Below are 24357 nucleotides of genomic sequence, written 5' to 3'. Positions count from 1 at the left end.
GAAAGTGGCCGTGCGGTATCCACGGTGAGCCTGGCTGACTTGTGACCAACTCAGCCCAGCACTTAACTCAGCCCCTGTATGTATGAGAGCAGTCCAGGGGCCCACGGTATATGAGCCCACATCACTGAAACCCACCTACAAGGCCCTTTACCAGCTGGACTTGAATATGTACATTTCACACACTGCCTTTTGTGTGAAGGGGGTATAAGCCCAGTTATTTACAAACTCTGGTTACCTTTATTGAAAGGCTCGTTTTTTGGTATCATTTAAGCTGGATTTAAATAATCCTGTAAATAACTGCCTCTTTTTAATGGTGTCCAGTCCAAGCCCTTCATGGATCCCAGCAGACCACCTCTCCTCTCCCCAGTGGCCACGCCTCACCACAGCGCTCCTGAAAGTGAGGGGTCTTGCTGTGCTAGACCACACTCTCGCTAGGGCTTTTGGGGATTGGCTGGGATAAGAAGTAGGAAATACGCTCCCTTCTCCTAAGCCTAGGGTTTCCTTTCAAGCTGAACGAAAGGAGAGCAGAGAAGCAGGGAGCAAGGGTTACAGGGGAAAAGATGCCTCTGGGCAGGTCAGCTTGCAGTTGTTTGGACTTGCCTTAAAGCCTGGGAAGAGGCCCAGGGCTGGACGGACCATGCAGAGGAAGAAGGGGTAACGGGTAGAACCAGGGGTGTTTTCCAAGCTGTGTCTTTAACCTCCATAGGTTCTGCACTGGCGACCGTGGTGAGAAGGGACTTGAGATCCCTGTTGCTATGGTTTTCTGAAATAGCCTCCTCTCCCAGGAGAACACCCAGCCTTCCTCCTCCTTCCTTCCTGGTGGATGGCTGGGGACTAGGAGAGGACAAGCTGGGCTCTGGAATGCGCCTGGGGCCTCCAGGGGGGCGGAACTGGCTGTTTGAAGGAGAAAGGGCTTCTTTTACAGTCAGCAGGAAAGATCTCCCAGACGAGTAAAAAGGGCCGAGTGGCTTCAGCAGGCTGAGGGGTGTGACAGTCTGGGACCCCAGAAGTTTATCATGACTGCCGGGGCTGCGAGGTGTCCTGATGACTGGTTTGGGGCTCCCCTCAACCTCTGATCAGGTTCTACCCCCAACCCCCACCACCCCCCCCCAGAGCTGCCGTGGCTGACAGTGGGGGGTGGGGCGGCTGCAGCCCCAGCTCCTGGAGGGAAGAAGACAAGGCTTACAGCCCACACAGCTGAGCTGGGGGGAGACTTTATTCTTTTCAAGGAAAAAGTGAGAACAGGAATGAGACGAAGTGTAAAAGGGGAAGGAGGGGGCAATACTGATACGAGAACAACAAGTCCAGTACAACATGGCAGCCAGCTGACACCATCACCAAGCCCCAGGCCAAGCACACCCGATCTCTTCTCTCATCAGACTTGGAAGAAAACGGGAAACTTGGGACTCTGGAGCACCAAGATGGGGTGGGGGTAGGGGGTGGGGTCAATACCGACAGACTTGCAGCTAGCACCTGGCCAGCCCTGCCTGGTCTGGGTCAGACCTCCCCTCCTACCCCACGCACCCCTCTTTAGGGCACACCTCCCTGCCCTTCCCTGGTTTCTCAGTGGGACGAGGGAGGTGGGGAGTTCAGCACAGCGGGACTCTGGCACTCAGAACACAGTCCATAGGCTAGGCCCCCAGCTCACACTTTCCTTGTACTTCGAGGCCAGAGGGTGGGCCTGGGGGAAGCCAACAAAGCTAAGCTGAAAACCACCCAGGCAAGGGACCCAGGCACACAGGCCTCTGGGCACACTCCTGGTCAGAAGGAGACCCAGTCCTTGGGCCAGGAAGTCAAGTCCAAGTTGGAAGTGGCTGGGAGGGGAGGATGCCGTGAGATGACCCAGGGTCAGAAACCAGATGTGGCCAAACTCGGGCTCTCCCTGCAGCTAGGCTGGCCCTAGGCTTCGTCATGGCACCTAGGGGTGGGAGGTGCAGCTCTCCGTACCTGGCCACGCTCAGGAAGGATGGGGTGGCTGCTGAGAGGGGCCAGGGGATGGTGACTCTGCTGAGGCCACGGGAAGGAGAGGACCCGCAGGTGTGAGTGGGTGGGACACGGCTAGAAACCTAGGTTCCCAGTGTTCTGACCCGGCAGCCCGCACAGGGTACAGGCAGCCCGGCCTTGGGGAGCAGTCACTATCCCGCTGAGCCAGCCCACCTTCATCACACAGCTTTCTCTGACCTCCCCTGACCCCTCCCCAGCCAGAAGCCCCGACCCCCAGGGACAGAGGAGCCCACACCGAGTGCTGGGAGGCAGCCCTGAGTCTGGAGGAGCCGGGCCTGGTCTCTCATGGGAAGTGAGATGAGGTGATGCTGACGATGGTGACTAAGGCCCCAAGTCCCTGCCCCCTGCCTCCCCAGAAACTCTGCAGCCAGGCCGGCCCCGCGCGGAGCAGAGCCTGTGTAAACACGCCCAGGAGGGGAGGAGGGCTTGCTACATATATTTGAAATGTGTTAAAAAATAAATTAAAAAAGCACCGCTGTATCCCGTGGGTGTCCACAGGCCCGAGGTCTCAGCGAGGAAATGGGGAGGTGCTAGGGGCTTCTCGGTGGGGGCGTCGGCTCCCTCCCCCGACAGACAGCAGCTGGGGCTGGGGCTGCATTCTGCTTCCTTCTCCCCAAGGGGCTCGGGAGGGAGATGGGGGACCAGAGCACCCCATTGGGTACCCGTGCCAGGAGCAGCTCTCCCCCACATCCCTGACCCCAGCACCCCCTCTGACGTCTCACCCTCAAGCTCTGTGGTTCACCTGCCTGGTGGACATCACAAGGCACCTGCCTCCACACCCACAAAAGGCCCTGTTTTCAGCCTCATGCCTCCCAAATGGATCCTTCTCTGTCCCAGGTGAAGGTGTGAACGTGGGGCCCCCCCTCCTGAAAACTAGGATGGGATGGGAGGCTGAGTTGGGGTTCACAGTGGCCCCCAGACTGCTCTGGCCGTGATGTAGCCCAGCAGGCTGCTTAGGCACCTTGCCAAGGGTCCACTGAGCCAGGAGGAACCCAAGGGAGTGAGCAGCCGGCTTCTCTGCCTGGCCTGACTCTGGGCCAAGATCTGCTGGTCTGAAGAGCTGCCAGCTCGGTGCCTCTCCTGGTGGGCACCCGCGTCAGCAGACGCATCCTGTCTCCATCTCTCCCTTTCTTGGCTCCTCAGGCCTCATCCATCTCTCCCCAGCAGACTGAGAACAGCACTGTTTCTATTCCACTCCACCCCTCTTCCCTGGTGGCTCAGACGGTAAAGCGTCTGCCTACAATGCGGGAGACCTGGGTTTGATCCCTGGGTCGGGAAGATCTGGAGAAGGATAATGGCCTCCCACTCCAATATTCTTGCCTGGAAAATCCCACCCATGGAGAAGCCTGGCAGGCTACAGTCCATGGGGTTGCAATGAGTTGGACACGACTGAGTGTCTCTGGTCTGCAGGGAGAGTCGGGTGGGAAGGAGGCAGCTGCTCATCTGGGAGCAGCCGCTGTGGCGAGGATGCTGCCCTCGGATGTCCAGCCTGCTCTGGGACACCTAGAACTTCCATCCCTTCCATCTCCACGCCATCTCAGTGCATCCATCTCCCCAGCCCAAGCTCTTGCTACTCTCTTTAAGATTACAGACAGTCATTCTTTTTCGGGTTGGGCTTTTAAATTTTCTGAGTTGATTGCCACCATTTACAAATCTGCATATTTCACATAAAAATTCAGAATTCTGCAATGAAAAAACATCTGGCCATCTGGTATGCAGGGCCTGCCTTTAGATCCGCTGAGCACCAGCAGCTGAGGCTGGCCTTCTTTAGTTGGCCACAGTCCCCACCCAGCCCTGCAGCCCTCCTTCAATCAGCTGCTCGGCCCTGGGGGAATCTGAGTTCACAACTCTGGGCTTTTCCTCTTTCAGAGCTCAGTCACGCCCTCAGTTCCTAGGCAACCTTATTGACAGTTGCCTCTCAGTATTAAGAAACCTTAATGGTCATCTCTTCCAGTTATCCTCCCGTAACCTAAATCCGGTCTATAGCTTTCTAGATGACAAGCAACCATCTAATCTTTGCTTGAATATCTCCAGCAAAGGGGAACTCACTACTCCCCGTGGTTCTAAACTCTCCCTCACCTTCTTTTCTCACTTACACCCCCCAGTTCTTGGGCTCTGCCTCTCCCCAGTGGCCACACTGCACCCTTTGCCTTCCACCTCTGCTGTTGCTTGAGCCTCCAGAACCTTCCTCCAGTTCCGCCAACTTGTCTCCACAACTTCTCCCTTGCCCTCCAGGCAGATGGTGCAGACTCCAGCAGCTCAGGCCCTTCCCTAAGGAGCTGCCTCATGCCCCAGGCCGGATCATCACTGGGCCCTCCACACCTAACCCAGGCTGCTAAACAGGGAGCGGGGGCTGGGATACAGGCCTCCGTGGCCCGGTCTTCATTTCCCTAGCAAGGGCTGAGGTAACAGGAAGCGGGAGCAGTCCCTGGGGGCCTCCCGACCCAGGCCTGAGGGTCCCACCCCGTCCTCAGCCATGGTTCGTGGACCCACCAGGTCTGTTCAGATCCCCACAGGCACGCTGAGCCCAGTGCTGCTTCTCTGGGCCACCGGCCAAGCCCGGCCCCTCTGCAGGGAGGCCCCAGCTGCAGCAACAAGCAGAGCTGGGCTGAGCAAGGGGGGCCAAGGAGGGGTCTGGGAACTCTTTCCCCCAGCGGCTCTCTCCCGGGCTTTCGTCCAGCGCATCCCAGCACTAGGCGCTGCCACTGGGCAGTGTCCACCCACGTAGCATTGTCCATGGGGCTCCAAGGGCCCTCCTGGGTCACACACTCTGGCTCTTGGGGCACACGGGGCCTGTGCTAAGCTCCCGATATGGACCATGCAGACCTTTCTCGGGGTGCTTCCTACCCTGCTTTCCTTTCCCTGGGTCATGATGCTGCCAGGGCAGACAGGACTGGAGAAACATCGCTCCCCTGTCACGCCACGGCCCGAGCGGAGCTGGGAGGTTTCCCATGGGGAGGATGGACCCAAACCCCAGACACACGGGCAGGGGTACCAGCCAGAGCCGGCAACCCCTCCTCACCCAGCCCCACGACACTTAGAATCTTCTAAGCACTGGCTTTCCGGCCCCTGGCCAGATCCACTAGTTTTTAAGTTTTTTTTTCCCAATACTTTAAATTTCAGGTCATCAAGTTAAAACCTCAGAATTCAACTCTTCACTGCCTCTTGGTCCACAGGTAGAGGGCCTAGCCCAGCGGAGGGACAGCAGCTTGGGAAGCTGAGCTGGGACACACTCGCCCCGTCATCAGCCCCGCGTTCCCCAGGACCGAGGCTGGTCTGGCTGGAGGATGCTGGTCCCCTGGGAAGTGGGTGAGGCAGGGGGCGCTGCCACCCGCCTTATACCCGGATCTGGTACCCATTGAGGTCTGGCATGGCTTTGGGCTCTGAAGGCTTCTTCTCACCGGAAGGCCTGCAGGGAGGGGAGAAGAGAGGAAGGGGAAAGGGTGAGCAGCCTCTCCGGGAGGTGGGAGAGCAGGGAGCCAGGGTGGCTGCCCCCCGACTCCCACCTCCCCATTCTCCAAGGTGTCCCAAATGCAGCAGGAAGGGTCCCCGCGGAAGTGCGTTTCTGGAAACCCCCAACCCCCCTTGCAAGCCTGAGTGTGGGCCCCACACTCTCTCAGGAGCTACTGCTCTTCACTGAGGTCAGCGACTCTGGCTGCAGGTTAAGTGATAAAGTAACAGTGAATCCCTGTGAGGGACCCTGTGTTCTCTCTGACAGCCTCTCAGGTCAAAGTGAAGGAGGCTGGCTATGGGAGGCAGCGAGGTGCCCCTGACACCACAGAGGTGTCTCCAGAAAAGTGAAAAAGTAAAGTCGCTCAGTCGTGTCCAACTCTTTGCGACCCCATGGATTGTAGCGCACCAGGCTCCTCTGTCCATGGGATTCTCCAGGTAAGAATACTGGAGTGGGTTGCCATCTCCTTCTCCAGGGGATCTTCCCGACCCAGGGATCGAACCTGGGTCTCCTGCATTGCAGGCAGACGCTTTACCATCTGAGCCACCAGGGAACCCCATATAACCTGGAGGTGTCTCCAGAATGACCTTTAAAGCAAGAGCCACACTGACACAGAGGAGACAAATCTGACGAGGCCGCTGGGTGCTTTATCCGAATGCTTCTGCCGGCCGGTTACAGGCAAAACCCAGACTCTCATGGGGCAAAGGTTATGCTCAAAGCCACCAACCGGCTGCCATCTGAGGTTAAAACCTTTTCCAGCGATATTCCTGGAAGAGCTCACTGTTGGCTGGGCCCCACCCTTCTACCATCCCTCCCCCAGAGCCTATTCTGCAGCTCTGCAGTTGTGGCCTCGGACCTTCCCCCGTGGGCCTCCTGCTGGGCACCAGGGTGCCCACACAGGGTAACCAGTGGGCCAGAGATGTCCTTCTCCCTGGAGAAACGGGACTTCATTGTAGCTGTTTCAACATATGAACAAACCCACCCTTCCAGTGGGGGCGACAAAGAGAAGGGTGGGAATGCGAAGAGCTTGAGGGGAGATCAGAGGGAGGGGAAGATGAGCGGAAAGGATGAAGCCTTTTTCTGCACCTTCCCCCCACCCCCAACTCCTCCAGGAAAGGGGAAACCCAGGGCTCACCGCCTTTCGCTGCGGCTGTTCCTGCGGTGGGGGCTGGACTGGCCCCGCTGTGGGGAGGACACATCCTTCTTCCGGTCCTTGGTGGGAGACGGAGGGCCGGTCCCTTTGCCGATCTGAGTGGGGAGGAAGACACACAGACCTGCTCCAGGACCGCCCCAGAGTCTGTCCTGTCCTGACGGAGCCACAAGCCCCAAAGCTGCTCTGGGCAGAGCCCAGGAAGCCTCAAGCCCTGCTCTGCCCTGTCTCGGGGTCTTCCTGAACCTGTTTCCCAGGCGCTAAAGTGACCAGGGCCTTGGGGGTTCCACAGCAGGGCAGCCCAAACTCCATGAGCCCCTGAAACAGCATGGACGTGGACAGCAGTGACTGGGGAGGGTTCATGGTGGCCCCCGAGAAAAGGGGCATTTACTCAGGCCGGGCAGAGGGGCCAGCCGGAGAAGCAGCCCGTGTCTGAGCTTGGGGCTGGGAGCCTACAAGACCCACAGGTGACACTGGTTATCTCCAGTTAATCAGAAGCTCAGACTAGTGGCTATACCTCTGATGAAGGGGAATAAAGGAGGTGGGGGGAGCAACTGAACTTAGGCGACACAGTCCCTTTGAGCTGAATTTTCAAAATGTGGGGTATACAGGACAGGTGCTGGAGAGGGGTGCAAATAACATGGGAAGTCTTAAGCACCAAACAGATTGGGAAACACAGCACTCGAAGTTAGGTAATGCTGGCTCCAGCTCTAGATCCAACCTGCTCCCCTGAAGGTGGGGTGACACTTGGGCAGCTGAGCACCCAGACTTCCACAGGGAGGGACAGGGGGGAGGACCAGCTCAGGAGGGGAGGAGGGCAGCCCCCGAAAGCAGCGGGGTCACCTGCAGCTGCCCTGGGGAAGGAAGGCACCGAAGCTGTCACCCCAAGGTCTTGGCCTGGGGACTGGCAGGGCAGGGCGGCCGGGACTCCTGAAAGCACCTGCGACGTGCCGGGGTTCCCCATCCGGAGACTGAGCCCCAGGCCCATCTGCTGCCCACAGGCTGCAAGCAAGTCTCTGGGCTCCCTGCACCTCAGTGTCCCCCACTGCCTGCTGCGGCCCTCCTGCGGTCTTGGGGAGCAGCAATGGGCATGAAACTGCCACTGTCACGGCTATGGCCCCAGGCTGCCCGGAGAGGCAGAGCGCAGAGCTGCAGAGACCGGGCAAAGGGGAGGGGCCAGTAGGCCCCACGGAAGGCACCCCCAAGTACAGGGGGACAAACATCTCAGCAGCTCAGCCCACTATTTTGGGTCCAGCAGCTCCCCCTCATGACCCCTGCTCACTGCGGCTGGGCAAGAGGGAGAAGGAGCCATCCCTCCTTGTCTCCCCAGAGTCTGACCCGCTTCTCTTTTCTGACTTTCCCCCTGGGGCTGGGGGTCAAGAGTCGGGATGACAGGGGTGATGGAAGCTACTGCCCAGCCCACACTATAACACTCCCTCCAGACAGGCCATGACTCCCCACCAGCCTTGACTCGCAGCCCTTCCACCTGGATGGCAGCACCCCTGCCCAGGCCCAAGCCCAGCTCCCCTGCAGCCCAACCAGAGCCTCCCCAGGGCTGCCCACCTGAGGTGGCTGTCTCATCAGCAATGACCTTTGAGCGAAGCCCAGAAACTTCCTACCCTCACCTCCCCAACTCCTGGCTCCACCTCCTTCCAAGAAGATGGGGGTGGGGTGGTGGGTTGGGAAGATGGGGGAGGAAGGGGGGACTTCCCTGGAAGAGTGAGCCTCTAGGAAGCGGCATCTCCACCTCTGCCCTTCCTCCCCACCCCTGCCCTTCTACCCTCAGCCCTACATTTCCATTGACCCCCTACCCCTTCCATCCCCACGCCTGCCCTTCCGCCCCCGCCCTTCTGCCCTCACCCTTGCCCTTCCACCACCCCCACCCCCCACCCCTGCCCTTCCACCTCCACCCCTGCCCAGGCCCTGGGTGCCCCGGGCAGGGCAGTGCGCACGCACCTTGAGCCGCATGTCGCGGGCATGCCGCTCCAGCTCCTTGCGGAAGTCCTCGCGGCCCAGCCTCTCCACGTCCAGGACCGAGTGCTTCCACTCGATCTGCTCCACGCTGTGCGGGTCGTGGGACACGCACTGGCCCAGCTTCACCTTCTTCAGCACGTGCCAGCAGCGGCCGTAGGCGGCCTCGTAGTCCAGCACGAGCTCGCTGAGCGTGCGAAAGGCCGGCGGCTTGTACATCAGGTCCTCGCGCCGGCTCATGCCCAGCGCCCCGTAGCGACCCCCGAAGTTCACCCCCAGCACGATGTGGCGGAAGTAGTTCCCTGAGAAGTAGGTCTTGAAGCTGATGGGGAAGCGTTCCAGGGTGGGCATGCTGTTGGTGAGGTAACTGGCCGCGCCGCCGCAGCTAAGGAAACGGCTAGAAGCAGGAGCGGGGCGGGGCGACCCCATCCCACCTACCCCACCCGGGAGAGGCTGTGTGAGCCGCCCCAGAGCCCAGCTTCCCAGTGCCGACGCCAGCTCTCCAGTGCGGACCCCAGCTCCCCAGCGCGGACGGTGGGTGTTGCTCATCCACATCCTGTCGTCAGGCTTGGGCCCTGCATACAGTAGGCACTCAGTGAACTCAATCTCTATGGGTCAGGGTGCTCAGTGATTACCGGCTGCTGCCATGACGTCAAGCAGCCCTCACCAAGTAACAGTGAGTAGGGCACCTCGAACTGCCGGGCTTTCCAGAGTGGTGGGGTGAAGGAAGGGTGAGACAGGCCCTCCGTCCACCAGCCTGTCTGTCTGTCTCCCCCTCACCTCCCTCCTCCCCTCTGTCGCACACACAGCCCTCTTCACCCCTGCCCTCCCTCTCACACGTGCTGATACACACGTGTGCATCACAGATGCACAGACAACCCTGTTCTTTTCTCTCACCGCCCCTACCCCTCCATGCGTAGATACTGTGCCTGCTGCTCTTCTGATAAAACCAAGGCTGCCGGCAGCCTGGGGGGCCGTCAGCTGTCCACTCCAACCTCCACGGAGGACCGTCTACACCAGCTCTTTCCTCTGACTGCTCCTCGGGCCCTGCTGGCTCCTTCTCAGGCTTGGCTGGGACCCCTGACCTCCCTTCCTAAAGCAAGTCTGCTCTAATATTCCCCATGGCACATCACCACAATCTGTGATTATTTTTCTTATTTCTTGGTTTACTTGCTTATTTTTTGTCTCCCTGGCTAGAACGTAAACTTTTGAGAATGGGGACCACCTTGTCTGTCATTTATTTTTATTTTTTGCTGTATCTCTGGGGCCTAGCACAGACATGGCACATGGCAGGCACTCAAAACTCTTTTTTGAACAAACGGGGAGAATGAGATGAACAGGATAAAAGCTTGGTGTACAGACCAGGTCGACACTGCGTCCAGTGTCCAGTGTGCTCCTGGTCGTTTAACTGTATTAACAAATTTGTGGGATGGCATTGCCATTGTCCCCTCTGCAGAGGAGGACTCCGAGGCTCAGAGGTGCTAAGGAACTTGCTTGAGGCCACAGTGAGGATAGCAGAGCTAGGATTCAGGTCCAGGTTGGCCTGAGCCTGCAGTCTGCATGCAGTCACTGCCATGCTCACCAGGCCTGACTCCTTGCAAGCAAATGACTGGGAACACAGATGAGCCAGGTGCAGACTCTGAGTGCAGTGAGGATGAGACCAGGAACAGACTTAGTTCAGAGCATCCCTTGTGTTTAGGAGGGGGCCGTGGCAGTTCTATGGGGACAGCAGGGTGGTGTCCTATCCAGATGGGGGGCTACTCCTATTTTCTTCCTGCCCACAAGCCAGCAGATAACCCCTGGAAGGCCTCTGGGACCATGTGATCCCATCTGGACCAGCTTCTCTGTGTGCTCATGGGGAGGGGAGCAGGGTCTCCCTCCTACAAGGGGGTGGGAACCTCCACTTTGGAGCGTGGTCCTGAAGGAGAAGCAAATGTGGGGTGGTGAAGGAGGCGCTGGCAGCGGCTTGGAGTCCTTGGGCTGGCCTCACACTCATCCCAGCAGAGAACCCTTTGGACAGGGCAATGCTGGTGGGTCTCTCTGGGCAGCAAAGGACTGCCACAGAGGGATTAGCCCTCAGGGAGGAGGACTGGGGCCACCCCTGCACTGTCTTTGTACAGGTTAGGCAGGTATGTCTATGGGAGTGGGGAGTACCCCCTCTGATCCCCCACAGAGAAGCTGTGCTCCTGGCCTGTGAGCGTTGTCTTCTCCCTGACCCATCTGAGCAAACGATTCCTCCCTGTTCCATTAGGCACCTGCCCCCTCACCCTGCTGGGCACAGAGCCCAGTGCCTACTCCAGGAGTGGTAGATGGAATATTTACAAGCCTTGATAGGTACAGGGAAGAGTGTGGGGTGGGAAGAGATGAGTCAAGACTGGCCTTGAATTGGTAAAACTGAGTGATGGGCACATGGGCTGCACTATGTTAATTTATGCTTATATGAGGTTAAAATTTTCTGTAATTAAACAAGGTAGGATTCAGGCAGGAACCACTTATGACAGAGAAATGGCCACATGCCAGTCTCCTAACTTTGCTTTAACTGGGGATATTGGGTGCCCCCTCTAGGGGCCTCGTCTGTCCTACCTAACTACTCTGGTGATCCAGCTATAGGTCCAGTTCTACCCTTTGGGTGGGGGAGAGACTGAGAAACCCTTTTTATTATTTTTTTAATATGCAGATTTACATTTAAAGATCAGGGGATGTCCACCATCTCCACAGATCCACATGTCTTGGAAATGCCAACAGTTGGGCATCCAACCTGCTTCTCCCGGACTCTTTGGTTCTTGGAAATAGCACAGCAGCCTTATGAGACCATGAGCCGTGATTTGTGGTTTGGAGAACAGGGTCACTGTGTCCACTGCTCAAAAAAAAAGAGCTGCCCAGTAAGCCTTGGAAGTTAGCAACTGAGGTGCAAGAGACTGAGCCCCCCTCAAACTCCTTCACTCTGGGGCCAAGTTCGTGACTTCTGGGAAAGGGAGCCGGGAGGGCCCTTCCAGAGGAGGAAGATGGCCCTGGAGGTGTGAGTAGCTGGCCACCCCCTCCCAGACCTCTCAGAGGAAGGATACATTCCCAGGATCACCGCTTCCAGGCATTTGATTGGCAGAGCCTCTTTGGTCATTTCCTTGGCCAGGTCCATCAGCCTGGGGGGTTGGAAGGCAGAGTCATTAGGACAGAGGCTCCAGTCCCCTCTGGTGAAGGAGCATTGGGAGGTAGACTAGATGGACAAAGACTCCCCTGCCTTCCAAGCTGCCGCAGCTCAAGCCCAGCACCTCCCCCTCACATCCTTCCTGAGCCTAAGGGGTCGGAGAAGAGACAACCACTGAAGATAAGGAAAGAGGCCCTTCCCCTTTCCCTTCTGTCCTTCCATTTCCTTCTTCCCTCAGAGTCCTGCTGCAGAGTCCTCTGGAGGGGAGGGTGGTTGGGGGTGGCGTGCAATGATAGGCAGGTCTTTGAAAGCCACTGGGCTGGGGGCCTCCTGTAAAGATGGTGTTTGGGGAGTGCATGGGATAGCATGCCAAAGAGGCCGGAGACCTTGGCACTGATCTTGTTTCTTCTGGAGCACAGTGGACACCCCTGACCGAACTGTGACTTCTCTGAAGAGCCTTTGATTGTTGTAACTGCTTCTCCATGGCTGGCCAGCTCCCTGGAGCCTGGACATGGGGTCTCAGGGAATTAGCTGCCCAGTGACTCCCCCATCTGCTCTTGAACTTGGAATTCAGGCCACTTTAAAACAGACTTATCTCTGAAGCCTGGTTCCTCCCTCCTCACCAAATGCTGCCCCCTGGCCCTGGGAATACAGCCTGGCCACTGGCTTTGCAGGGCAGGGTGTCAGACTCCTCCATCCCATGAGGCTGGAGCTGGGCCTGCACACTCAGCAGGCACAGGACAACAAGAGCAAAGCTTTGGGGTGAGGAAGGCTGCTCTCCCCCCGAGGGCTTAGAGAAGGGGTAATTAAGTAATTTAGCTAATAAACCATCTAAAGCATTTTTCATAAGGAAGTGATCATGGATTGATTATATGTGGGGCAAGATGTAAAATTCATATTCATCATAAAAGCACAGGGTTTTAAACCTGTAGACAGCTTTGGGCTGAGCCCCCAGGCCCACCTGTGGTATTCACTCTCCACTCCACTCTGCCCTAAGGGTTTCCATGGGGGTGAATCCAGCCAGGGGTCTACACCTGGGGGGCAGAATGGGAAGTGAGACATGCAGTGTTCTCCCCAGTAGGGTCCCTGCAGCTCAATCACTGGGCCTTGTACCAAATGCCCAGAATCAAGTCCAGAAGGTAACTGGGGGTGATGCCAGGGAACAGAGAGAAGGGGGAAGACCCTCTCCTGTGAGGCCGACCTCTCCTAAAAGGAAGATAAGGGTCACACACAGACATCCACTTGGGACCATCCTCCGTCATCACCAAGGCAAGCAGGTGGTCTGCCATCACCCTCTTGGCTCAGAATGGATACTGGGGTTCTCCCTCCTGGCTCAGCATGGATATTGGGGTTCCTTTTCCTCAAGGGAGCCCTGGCTGCCCATCTTGGCTAGAATCCCCTCTTTAGGACGTCCTAAGGGCAGTCCCACGGTGATACCTGCTTTGCTGGTGGGCTTTCCTGGGAAGACTCTCTGCCTGCCTGATAAGCTTCCACCCACAGGTGACAGAGGGGCCCCAACCAGACCAGGGTCTGTGACCTGGTGCAGAGGGACCTGTGCTCCCCACACTTACCCTGTCAGAGGTCTGCTCTTCTTAATTTCAAAGAACTGTGTCCCTGTGTGATTGTACCTGCGGGTGCTGGTTAAGGGCTCTCTGGCTTGATCTGGAAGAGGCGTGTCCCTCTGCCCCCATCCGGACCCCGGGGGTCCAGCACTCCTCGGGGGTGCAGGCCGGGTAAAGACCCCACAGAGGATGCTCAGGGTGTGATTGTCTGAAGGGAGAGGAGGGCACAGCACGCTGCTGGCTCCTTCCCCCACAGGGCCCCTCTCTGTCCTCACTCATCCTCTGTTCCCAGCTTTCCTCTCCAGGAAGGAAGCCAGGCAGAAGGCAGCCAGGTTGGCCAGGGCCGGGAGACAAGCCTGAGCCCTGGACAGCTCTCAGCAGTACTTTATGTTCCAATTGGTGAGAAACAGCACACACGGACAGGAGAAGGCTGGGGTGGGATTCCTGTGCGGCTCTGTTGCTGGGTGCTGCTCCCAAGCCAACCGGCCCCTCTCCAGGCCACCAGTCCCCATCTCTGCCCCTTGCTCTCTCCCCCCAAATTGGGCTGGACCCAGTTTTCAGTAACCAGTCTGACTATTCTTCTGCTTAGGACCCATGCCTGGCCCTTAGGGGTCCTGCCATCTTGGACAGAATCAGCAGCTAGGAGGGTCAGAGGGAGCCAGGTGGAAGAGCTCCAGGCAGGGCCCAGGGCTGGAGAGGCCCAGCTCAGAGACACCGGGGAATCCCAGGCTTGGGGGCGTCCCAAGGCTCTTCCCCTGCTGGGGAGCTGGCCTTCTGCCAGGGAGGAAAAAGGCGCAGAACTAGGGGATACATCCAAGATGTGGAAGCTGTCTCCTGAAGCATAAAAGTCCTTTTTCTCCTCCATCTACCTGCTGCTGCTAAGTCGCTTCAGTCACGTCCAACTGTGTGTGACCCCATAGACGGCAGCCCACCAGGCTCCCCCATCCCTGGGATTCTCCAGTCAAGAACACTGGAGTGGGTTGCCATTGCCTTCTCCAACATCTACCTGCTACCTCCCCCCAACACACACCCTTTCCCCCAACACACACTTCTTTTAGACCAGTTTTTAAACAGCCCCAAGGGAGCTTCCCCCTTCTCTCTCTCTGCTGGCACCAGAGGGTCAGCAGAGGAGGTCTGGGCCAGTGGACCTGGACTAGGCTTCCACGAGCAGGTCACTCAGGACACGCTGACCCCATAACACGGAGGAGGACGCAGGAAGCAGGGAGGCCAGAGCAGGTGTGGCATTCATCAGACAAACCCGCTCCGATACCCGGGAGGACACGCGCTGTGCGCACGACTCCGGGGGTTCAGAGATGCCGTGTGAGTGGCACCCCCTGGAGTCGTGGGGTGCAGCTGCTTGGCCCAGTGCCCTCCGGCCCTGTCTGGAAACAAGCCCCAGCTGGCTCTGGACCAGCCGGATGGCGGCCGTGACTCTGACCACGGAGGATACTGCAGCTCCCTGATGTAGCGCTGCACTGCTTCCAGGCGCTCAGGGACGGGCGTGGAGGGCTGGAACGTAGGCACACTTGGTATGGGGATCTGGGCACAGAGAGAGAAAGCTCTGGTCACGGAGGGAGGCTTACCCTGGAGCTTCCAGCCCGCTGGACACCCAGATTAGCCCCCAGAGAAGCCACATCCCAAGGAGGAGCTCCCCGCTCCCTCCTTCGCTGAGCTTCTCTCCCCCCCAACCCCCACCCTCCCATTGGCCACTCCTCACCCTCCTAGCCCTTGACGGCATTTCTGATCTGGAGTTTATGTCGATATTCCAATTTTATGCTTCTTTCATAATTTTAGAAAAAAACACAGGCTGATTGCTTAGAATTTTACATTTCATGAACTTCAAGGCGTCCCCAGGAATGTTGATCTTGAAGTTAAGTTCATTTGGGTTTGGGGTTCAACTCTGGTTCAAAGTCCAGTTGACCAGGTGTCCCTGTGCCTGGTGAGCACACCCTCAGCAGGTGGTGTCGCCCCACTGCATTTTCGTATCAGAGCACAATGGCCAGGCCTTCCTGCTCCCCTGGGAGAAAGAAGGACGTGCAGGGGGAAAATGTGGTTTGGGACAGACTTGCCGGGGACTAGCCTCTTTGGAAGGGTTCCATGGAGGCAGCAGGAGCCCTGGCTCTCCTGTCTTGCCAGTGCCACACCTACAGCAGCATGGCTAACCGGGCATCTGGACAGTCCTCCTCACCGGATTAGACTCTCCAGAGTTTGGCCAGACATGGGGAGAAGGGGCTGTCACGGGGAGAGTGGGGGTGTGGTGGGGAGGGGTGGGTGAGGACTGGGAACCCTCAGCCTGGGCTGCCCAGGTGCTGGCAGTCAGGCTAGGCTCTGTGGCCTCCTGGAGTTGTCCCTCGGCAACCCTGCAGTTGTCAGAAAAGCAGCCACATCTGGGTGTGTGTCCCCAGGCCACCCGCTCCGGCCTGGGGAGCCTGAAGGCTGGCAGTTTGCTGCAACAAGTCAAGTGTGGCTCAGAAGCCAAGGGAAGCACCCACCAGGTCCTTGGGGTTACAGGTCGGGCTTTCCTGGGTAGAGAGGAACCAGCTTTCCAGGTCCATGGCCCAGCCCCCTGGGGTCCCCCTTGGCTCCCAGCACTGGCAGCTCTGAGGTGGCCTCAGGGCTCCTCACATGACGAGGCCCCACCCTGCCACCCTTAGGCCTCAGCCTACTCCCCAGCAGGTGGGGGCTGCTGAGCACATCCATCTGTACAGGGAGGGAAGGGCCAGGTCCAGCGGGAGCCCATGGCGGGGCTGGGCTGAGGGATGCGCTCCCTATGGGGCGGTGCGGGCACAGCCTCTCAAGTAAGGTGGCCGGGGATCTGACACGAAGGAAGTGAAACACCAGTGATTCCTGATGGCACCACAGCCTCTGACAGGCACCTACTTGCCCCAAAGGGCCAAGGCGCAAGGGAGAAAGCCCTGCCCAGGAGACGACTCTGCGTGAACTTCTTCCCCAGCCCTGCCGGCCCCCTCCTTCCGGTCTGGGCAGTCCCCAGCCGCTGACACCTCGGTCTGGAGGCAGCTACTTCCCCTTTCACACCCCCCTAGTTCAGTTCAGTTCAGTCGCTCAGTTGTGTCCAGCTCTTTCTGACCCCATGGACTGCAGAATGCTAGGCCTCCTTGCCCATCACCAACTGCCGGAGTTTACTCAAACTCATGTCTGTTGAGTCGGTGATGCCACCCAACCATCTCATACCTGCTGCCCCCTTCTCCTCCTGCCTTCAATCTTTCCTAGCATCAGGGTCTTTTCAAATGAGTCAGTTCTTTGCATCAGGTGGCCAAAGTATTGACGTTTCAGCTTCTGCATCAGTCCTTCCAATGAATGTTCAGGACTGAGTTCCTTTAGGATGGACTGGTTGGATCTCCTTGCAGTCCAAGGGACTCTCAAGAATCTTCTCCAACACCACAGTTCAAAAGCATCAATTGTTCAGCGCTCAGCTTTCTTTATAGCCCAACTCTCACATCCATACATGACCACTGGAAAAACCATAGCCTTGACTAGACAGACCTTTGTTGGCAAAGGTCTGGCAAAGTAATGCTACTGCTGCCCAAACTGTGGCCACTGCTTAAAATCAGCAGGGGGATAACAGCCCCAGATGGGGAGTGCTCTGTCTTCCTGCCCGGCCACCATGTACAAGGCAGGCTCCAGAACTCTCTGAGGGCCTGGCTGGACTCCCTGGGTCAAGGATACAGGGTGGGAGAGCTATCAGAGGAATGATGGAACCATTTACTATAAACAGCACAGCACCTGGCTTTTTCAGGTGGAAGGTCCCAGGCAAGTCATCTCCACTTCCCATGAGGGCATCTAGTGACTTCTAGGAGCTTGGGGTAGAGACTGTAAGTACACCCTCCCCCGAGACATTTCAAACAAGGAGGGCTCTGTAGTCCAAGAATCCTTTGAGCAAGCTTGCACAAGCCAACCCTGGGCCAGGGCCGGGTGGTACCATGAGGGTATCACCTGCCATCTAGACACAGGACCCAGGAACTAGAGGCTCTGTAAGAACTAAAGGGCTCCAGAAAAAAAGTGTAGAAAGACCCTGGATTCATGAGTAGGGCCTTAAAGGACACCACCACTGTGGCATAGCTGGAGGGAGCTGACGGCTGTGACATGTTAACTCATGTCAACCAACAGGCCAGCATCTTTCTTCTGAATGTTCACAAAAACAAAACAAACAGGTGAGAGTCTGTATATCCAAATAATCAGACCTACTGGAGGGCTGGCAATCCCTCAACCCCCACCCCAAACCAGGAACTCCAGAAATGCTCCCTTGCTGCAGAGCAGTGGGGTTAAGTGGGGTACAGTGGAGGAAAGTGATATTGGCCCAGATGCATCCAGGAATGACTCCTCCTCTACTACCAAGGCCCAGGGTTACCTTGGCTCCAGGAACTCCCTGAAATCCTGAGTTCTATTAAGGAACAGAAAGGAGTCTTGGGGGAGGTCAGGCAGCCTGCAGCTGAGTGTGTGGACAAGAAGCAAGAAATCCTAGAGGCTGACAGACCTGGGCCTAGAACCAGCCCATCGCTGTCTAAATCCCAGCCCTGCAGTTTACTGTCTGGAAGCAAGATCCTTACCGTCTCCATGCCGCGGACACCTCACCTGTAAAGTGGGTGCCAAAACAAAACCAACCTCAGAGCCTAGATGAGACACTGCATAGCCAGGTCTTGGGACAGGGACGGGCACACGGCAGGGACTTGGCTCCTGCCCACTGTTGCTGTTATTCCTGGGCATGTCAGACACTGGTCAGCCCATGAGGACGCTGGAAGTGCTGCCTTTTTGAGGGGAGATGTCCAAATTCACCTTCTGCAGGAGCTCAACGTCTAGAGCCGCAGTCAGAAGAACCTGGGCAGCTGGGTCTGGATGCCTGACCACTGGGCTTTTAAAAAGGTGGTGGCAGGGGACTTCCCTGGTGGTCCAGTGGTTAAGAATCCACCTACCGATGCAGGGGATGTGGGTTTGATCCCTGCTCCGGGAACTAAGATCCCACGTGCCATGGGACAACTAAGCCCACGTGCTGCAATTACTGAAGCCCCTGAGCACTTTAGAGCCCATGTTCTGAAACAAGAGAAGCACTGCAACGAGAAGCCATGCACCGCAACAGGGAGCAGCCCCCACGGGCCGCAACTAGGGAAAAGCCATGTGCCTCAACGAAGACCCAGCACGGCCAAAAATAAATAAATAATAATTAAAATAAAAAAGCTAGAGGCAGCTTGAAACATCAAGGAGACAGTCTTACAAAGGAACACAAATGGCTCCTGGATCTGCGATCCTTTTAGGAACTGTCGCCCGTTAACATACTGGTGTCACCCTTTTAGAGGACATCTCCTCAAAGTGCCCGTGGAGTGGTCTCTCCAGACTCTATTTGCTGAGTACGTATGACAGCTCACCCACTTCACAGGCTTTATTTCATCAATTCCTCCCAGTGACCCCTCAGAAGTGGGTATTGCGCTTATGCCCATTTTATAGCTGAGGAAACTGAGGCACGAGGAGGTTGCGTTCCTTTCTGGAGACCCAGGATTTCAACACGGTGGATCCAATGTTTTATTACACTACACTGCAGGGACCTCAGACTCAACCACCTGCAGGGGCCGCACTGGTGACATAAACAGGGAAGGCGGACTGAGAGAGCAGGTGGGGGTCTGCGGCCACCTGGGGGAGGGGAACCAGCCCTCAGCCCCAGCTGCCTGCGCCATGTGGGGTCACAGATTCTCTGCTCTCAGATCTTCTCATTTCCTGAAAAAATCTGGATTCTGATGTGAAATCTCCCCATTTTGAATTCTGGCTCACCTGGTCTTTTTAAAACATTATTCTATCCCCCCAACTCTTGGCGGACTACCCAAGTGGTGCTAGTGGCAAAGAACCTGCCTGGAGGAGGGCCTGGCAACCCACCCAGTATTCTTGCCTGGAGAATCCCCATGGACAGAGGAGCCTGGTGGGCCACAGTCTAGAGGGTCACAAAGAGTTGGATACGACTGAAGTGGCTTAGCACAAACTCCTGGTCCCACTACGGTGTAACCTCTGCTGCCTCTGTGTTAGCTTCAGGGCAGGGCCCCTTGGGGTGGGGGGGTGGGGCAACCCAGTGCTGGGTCCACGCTGCTGGCACTCTGGGATCAGACCTTGATGCCTCCTGGACATCTCCACTCTGCCCAGACTCTGGGGCCAAGACTCCTGCTCTGGGCCAAGATAGAGGAAACTCCCCCCCCACAGTTTTCCTGTGGTTTGAGGAGGGGGATTTGATTTAGGTCATACCTGAATGATCTAGTGGTTTCCCCTACTTTCTTCAATTTAAGCCTGAATTTAGCAACAAGGGGTTCATGATCTGAGCCACAGTCAGCTCCCAGTCTTGTTTTTGCTGACTATATAGAGCTTCTCCAGATGACACCACCCTTCTGGCAGAAAAGCGAAGAAGAACTAAAGAGCCTCTTGATGAAAGTGAAAGAGGAGAGTGAAAAAGTTGGCTTAAAGCTCAACATTCAGAAAACTAAGATCATGGCATCTGGTCCTATCACTTCATGGTAAATAGATGGGGAAACAGTGGAGTCAGTGGCTGACTTTATTTTTCAGGGCTCCAAAATCACTGCACATGGTGACTGCAGCCATGAAATTAAAAGACGCTTGCTCCTTGGAAAAAAGCTATGATGGAACATATTAAAAAGCAGAGACATTACTTTGCCAACAAAGGTCCATCTAGTCAAAGGTATGGTTTTTCCAGTGGTCATGTATGGATGTGAGAGCTGGACTATAAAGAAAGCTGAGCACCAAAGAATTGATGTTTCTGAACTGTGGTGTTGGAGAAGACTCTTGAGAGTCCCTTAGACTGCAAGGAGATCCAACCAGTCCATTCCGAAGGAGATCAGTCCTGAATATTCATTGGAAGGACTGATGCTGAAGCTGAAACTCCAATACTTTGGCCACCTGATTCAAAGAACGGACTCATTGGAAAAGACTCTGATGCTGGGAAAGACTGAAGGCGGGAGAAGGGGATGACAGAGGATGAGATGGTTAGATGGCATCACTGGCTCAATGGACATGAGTTTGAGAAGGCTCTGGGAGTTGGTGATGGACAGGGAGGCCTGGTGTGCTGCAGTCTGTGGGGTCACAAAGAGTCAGACATGACTGAGTGACTGAACTGAACTGACTGAGGAGGGAGAGTTTCAATTCTCTCAATCCTCTCACAAAATCCCTTCCACACTCCTGTCAGTCATGACACCCCCCACAGACAATAGCGTTATTCCCTCATCAGTTTCTTTTCTATGTGTGAAAGTTGAAGATGACGAGATGACATTACAAGACCAGTGGCTAATAAGCTCGTCAATTTTGTTTTTAGTCCCTTGAAGTGGTGACAGTTCTACAGAGGACCATTCACACTCTCCCAGAGCCTGATTTAGACATCAGCAGGATGGCTAGAGAGCCATCTGCTAATCCCTGACTTGCTCATGTGGGAGAAGCATGTGGCTCTGGCTTCACTGGGACAAATGCTGAGTGAGACCTAGCTGCCCCTCCTGATGAAGGGTATGGACAGAGGGAATGAACACCCAGTAATCAGTACCAGTCTGAGGCATTACAGTTTCTTAAATGCTTTAACATAGGGATTCCCTGGTGGTTCAGTGGTTAAGACTCTCCACTCAAAGTGCAAGGGGCCTGGGTTTGATGCCTGGTCAGGGAACTAGATCTCACATGCAGAAATTCAGAGTTTGTATGCCACACTAAGATCCTGCATGTGCAACTGAGACCCGGAACAAATTTTTTTTTTTTTAATATATTAAAAAAATGCTTTAACACATTTTGTCTCATTTAACTTCACTACAATCAACACCACTCTCAACCTCAGATGAGAAAACTGTGGCTCAAACAGGGGTCTGCTTGAGTTTATAACTAGGCGGGTGATTGGAACAGATGTCCTTATCCTCTGATGCCATACTTCCTTTTCCAGGAATTTATCTCAAGGAAATAATCAGAGCTGCTGCTGCTGCTAAGTCGCTTCAGTCGTGTCCGACTCTTTGTGACCCCATGGACAGCAGCCCACCAGGCTCTTCTGTCCGTGGGATTCTCTAGGCAAGAATACTGGAGTGGGTTGCCATTTCCTTCTCCAATAATCAGAGGTGAGTCCCCAAATTTATGTTGTAGAATGGGCACCACAGTGTTCATTTTAAGAAAAAATTATTGGAAACAATGGCCAACCACAGGGAATTAGTTAATTCTGAATTAGCTCAGAAGGTGATTATGTAGCCATTCAAAATCAAATCATATTCAATTTCCCTTGAAAATATAAGGCAGTAGCTCAACTCTCAACCTGGGGATTGTCTGAATTCAGCTTGTCCCAGAAGATAGTCTCTGATGGTTCTACCAATAACTTAGTAAAAAGAGAACAAAACAGGCCACCTGTTTCCATGTCTAATCCACCTTAACTGCCACTCTCTGGTCCCTTATGCAAGTACGCATAAGCATGGGCTCCAACCTCTGTCCAACTGACTTTTCTTAGGGAATTTCAGGTCTCTGCATTTGAGAGAGTATTTCCTTAGTCTTGAACCATAACTTTGGGGGGAAAAAAATCAGGCGTGTTTTTCCACCAAGTACTATAGGGCACAGAATGTTTCAAATACTCTTTCATTCAGCAAATGCTTACAAGTGCCGGTTCTGTGCCAGGCACACAGGAGGCCTTGGGAAGACAAAGATGAATGAGACTGCCTTGGCCCTCATGGTGACACAACTGAAGGCCAGTCGTCGTGAAAAGTGACTGCACTTCGTTTTTGCCATGCACAGAAAAATGCCTGAACTTTGCCCCTCTCCACGGCCCTCTTCTAACTGCCCTGGAACCTCATGTCCTACGGAGCAGAGGCCCTGGAACCGGAAGACCTGTGGGGGGAGAGACTTAGCCCTGTCAGTTACTGGCTATGGAGCCCTGAGTTCCTACTTGAGTTTTCAGCTTCCTTGTCTGTAAAAATGGGTCCTCAAACTGCACTTCATGCACAATGCTCTTGGAGAATTCAGCGAAACACATGAAAATATTTACTCAATATCTGAAATCCTGGACCGTCCTCAGTCATTCATTCTCTGCCCACTGCTCTCTGGCTTAGCGAATAAGATGTCAAGGCACCCGTTAGTGTTATTAAGTTTATCTGCTGCTCTGCCCACAACACATGGGCATTTTAAGAGACGGAGGAGGACACTCCTAGAAACAGGGCATGTGGACCTCACAAAACAGCCTCAATGGCAATTAAGTAAAAGTTCTTCTGGACAGGTTCAACCTATCTATATTTTTAACACTTTACCAGTAACTCCCTACCCCAACAGGAAAAGTGGCACTTTGCTCTGGAAGCCCCCAAGTCACTAAAACCTTAGCTCCCCCCCACCCTTTGCCCCCCACCAAGCCCCAAACAAAGCCCTCACCTTGGGCAGGTCCGTGGCCCCGCGGATCCGCTGAGCCACCTTCTCTCCATCAGGGTGGATCTTGGCCACGTGTTTCCACATCCTTTCCCAGGTGGGCTCGTCCACAGGCAGCCCACCCCGGTTAACAAAGAAGGGGATGCCTCCATCTCGTAGGTCCTCTTCCCCTTCTTCTTCTGGCTCATCATCTCTCTGGGCAGAGGCTCCTTCGCTGGTCTCCAAACGCCGGACCCCAGAGGGGACAGCCGCGGCAGTGGGGGCAGCGCCGGTACTGCCGCCCCCGACAACCTTCTTCCCCCCTGGCATCCCCAAATCCTTGACTGGTGGGTGGGAGGACGTAGCAGCAGGCAGGGGTAAAGAAAAAAAAAGGTGGCTCACAGGAGGCCTCCCACACACCAGCTGCAGAGATAACACATGGCCAAACAGAGCGCAGGGCACCTTTAAGAAACCAGGGCGTGGCTCCGTACAATAAAACACTACTTGATGCGGAGGGGGGAAAAATCAGTGCCTCAAAGTGAAGTGCTGGGCAGAGGGGCTTGGTTGTCCAGGGTGAGCCTTAGAAGCCTGGTTCTTTTTGAAAAACGGGATGTAGAGAATACATCTCAACTTGGCAGCTTTCACCAAAGCACCCCCCACCCCCTTTGAGAGCGAGAACAATACCGGACAGCAGTCTGGGCTGCCCGAGGAGAAAAGCCGGAGGGAAACTGAGGCCAGGCAGCTCAGATCTGCGGCCACGAAAGGGTCGAGGCACGAGTGCCCACGCCGACCGGGCGCCCCAGGTCCCAGTTTTTTGAAGAGCAACAAATTCCTCTACAAAATACCACACGCTCACACCTGTGCGTGCTCAGAGGTGGGGGGCCGAGGCGACTCCAGGCCGGGAGTCGGCTCCGAGGTCGCGACCCCCCGGATCGCAGGGCGGCGATGGGACGCGATTTCTCGGACGCGACGAGTCTGGGAGCCGAGACTCGCAGCTGGCAGGGGCGCGGGGAGGGGGCGCGCGCCGACGCGCACATTCCACGCCCGCCGCCAACTCCCCGCACAAAGTGGGCTTTGTCTTGGTTTCCTGTCCCCTCGCACCCCCGCCCCGGGCAGGAGCAGTGGAGCCCCCCGGGAAGGGCGCGGCGGGGAGGCGAAGCGGGGAGCGCCCAGGCCCCGCCGGTCCCCAGCCCGGCGCGTATCAGCGGGCGGATGCCGGGCACCCGGCGCCGCGCTGCGCCAGCCGAGCCATCGCGGGGCGCGGGTCCCGGTCCCGGGCCTCAGCTGGGAACGCTCGGGCGGTGCGTAGGGTCACCGAGCGGCGGGTTGCGGCCACAGGGTCGCCGCCCTGGATCGGCTGCAGCATGGGCGGTGGCGCGGCCGCGACGGGCAAAGGATGCTCCGCGGCTGTTCGCTCGGCCTCCCGCGGAACCCCCGCCTCCCCTGGCTAAGGGCTGGAGGCAGGACCGCGGGGCGGGGAGAGCAAGCCTGGAGGCTCGCGCAGCCACGTCCGCGGAGGAAGCCGGAGCCGAGGGGCAAAGCCTCTGGGAGGGCCGGCTACGCTAGTCCCCCGAGAGCAGTTTGCTGCGCGCGCGCGCGGATCCCCGCGCAGGTCTCGGCTCCGGCGAAGCTTAGGCCAACCGAGCGGGCAGGCGGCGGGGTACTCTGCCGGCCTGCCGCCCACCCGGCTCGACTCTGGCCCGCGCCGCGCATGCGC

General features: G+C 56.5%; 1 protein-coding gene and 1 non-coding gene across 3 annotated transcripts; both read right to left on the bottom strand.

The window, feature by feature from the left end:
• Window positions 1-1198: 1198 nt before the first annotated feature.
• Window positions 1199-24337, bottom strand: VASH1 (vasohibin 1). 2 transcript variants are annotated; one of them, NM_001206803.1, is given in 7 exon segments: window positions 1199-5413; window positions 6591-6703; window positions 8562-8943; window positions 11642-11716; window positions 13293-13349; window positions 14734-14822; window positions 22668-23093. In NM_001206803.1, coding segments are annotated over 7 exon segments (1092 nt in total). In that variant the 5' UTR covers window positions 22971-23093; the 3' UTR covers window positions 1199-5340.
• Window positions 5937-6008, bottom strand: TRNAC-GCA (transfer RNA cysteine (anticodon GCA)). Its single transcript has one exon. It is a non-coding gene; the product is annotated as a tRNA-Cys (tRNA).
• Window positions 24338-24357: the final 20 nt, after the last annotated feature.

The sequence above is a fragment of the Bos taurus genome, chromosome 10 (assembly GCF_002263795.3).
Source record: "Bos taurus isolate L1 Dominette 01449 registration number 42190680 breed Hereford chromosome 10, ARS-UCD2.0, whole genome shotgun sequence".
Lineage (NCBI taxonomy): Eukaryota > Metazoa > Chordata > Mammalia > Artiodactyla > Bovidae > Bos > Bos taurus.
Note: the sequence above shows the minus strand (reverse complement) of the source record. Positions and strands in the feature narration are given on the sequence as shown.

Bases quoted from the DNA above. Each gene is read 5' to 3' on its own strand.
- VASH1 (XM_010809656.4), bottom strand. From the start codon at position 22,970: ATGCCAGGGGGGAAGAAGGTTGTCGGGGGCGGCAGTACCGGCGCTGCC. The intron at 14,823-22,667 runs GTGAGGGCTTTG...CTCTGTGCCCAG, and splicing joins GGGCCACGGACCTGCCCAAG to ATCCCCATACCAAGTGTGCC. The intron at 5,414-6,590 runs GTGAGCCCTGGG...CCCTCCCTGCAG, and splicing joins AACAGCCGCAGCGAAAGGCG to GCCTTCCGGTGAGAAGAAGC.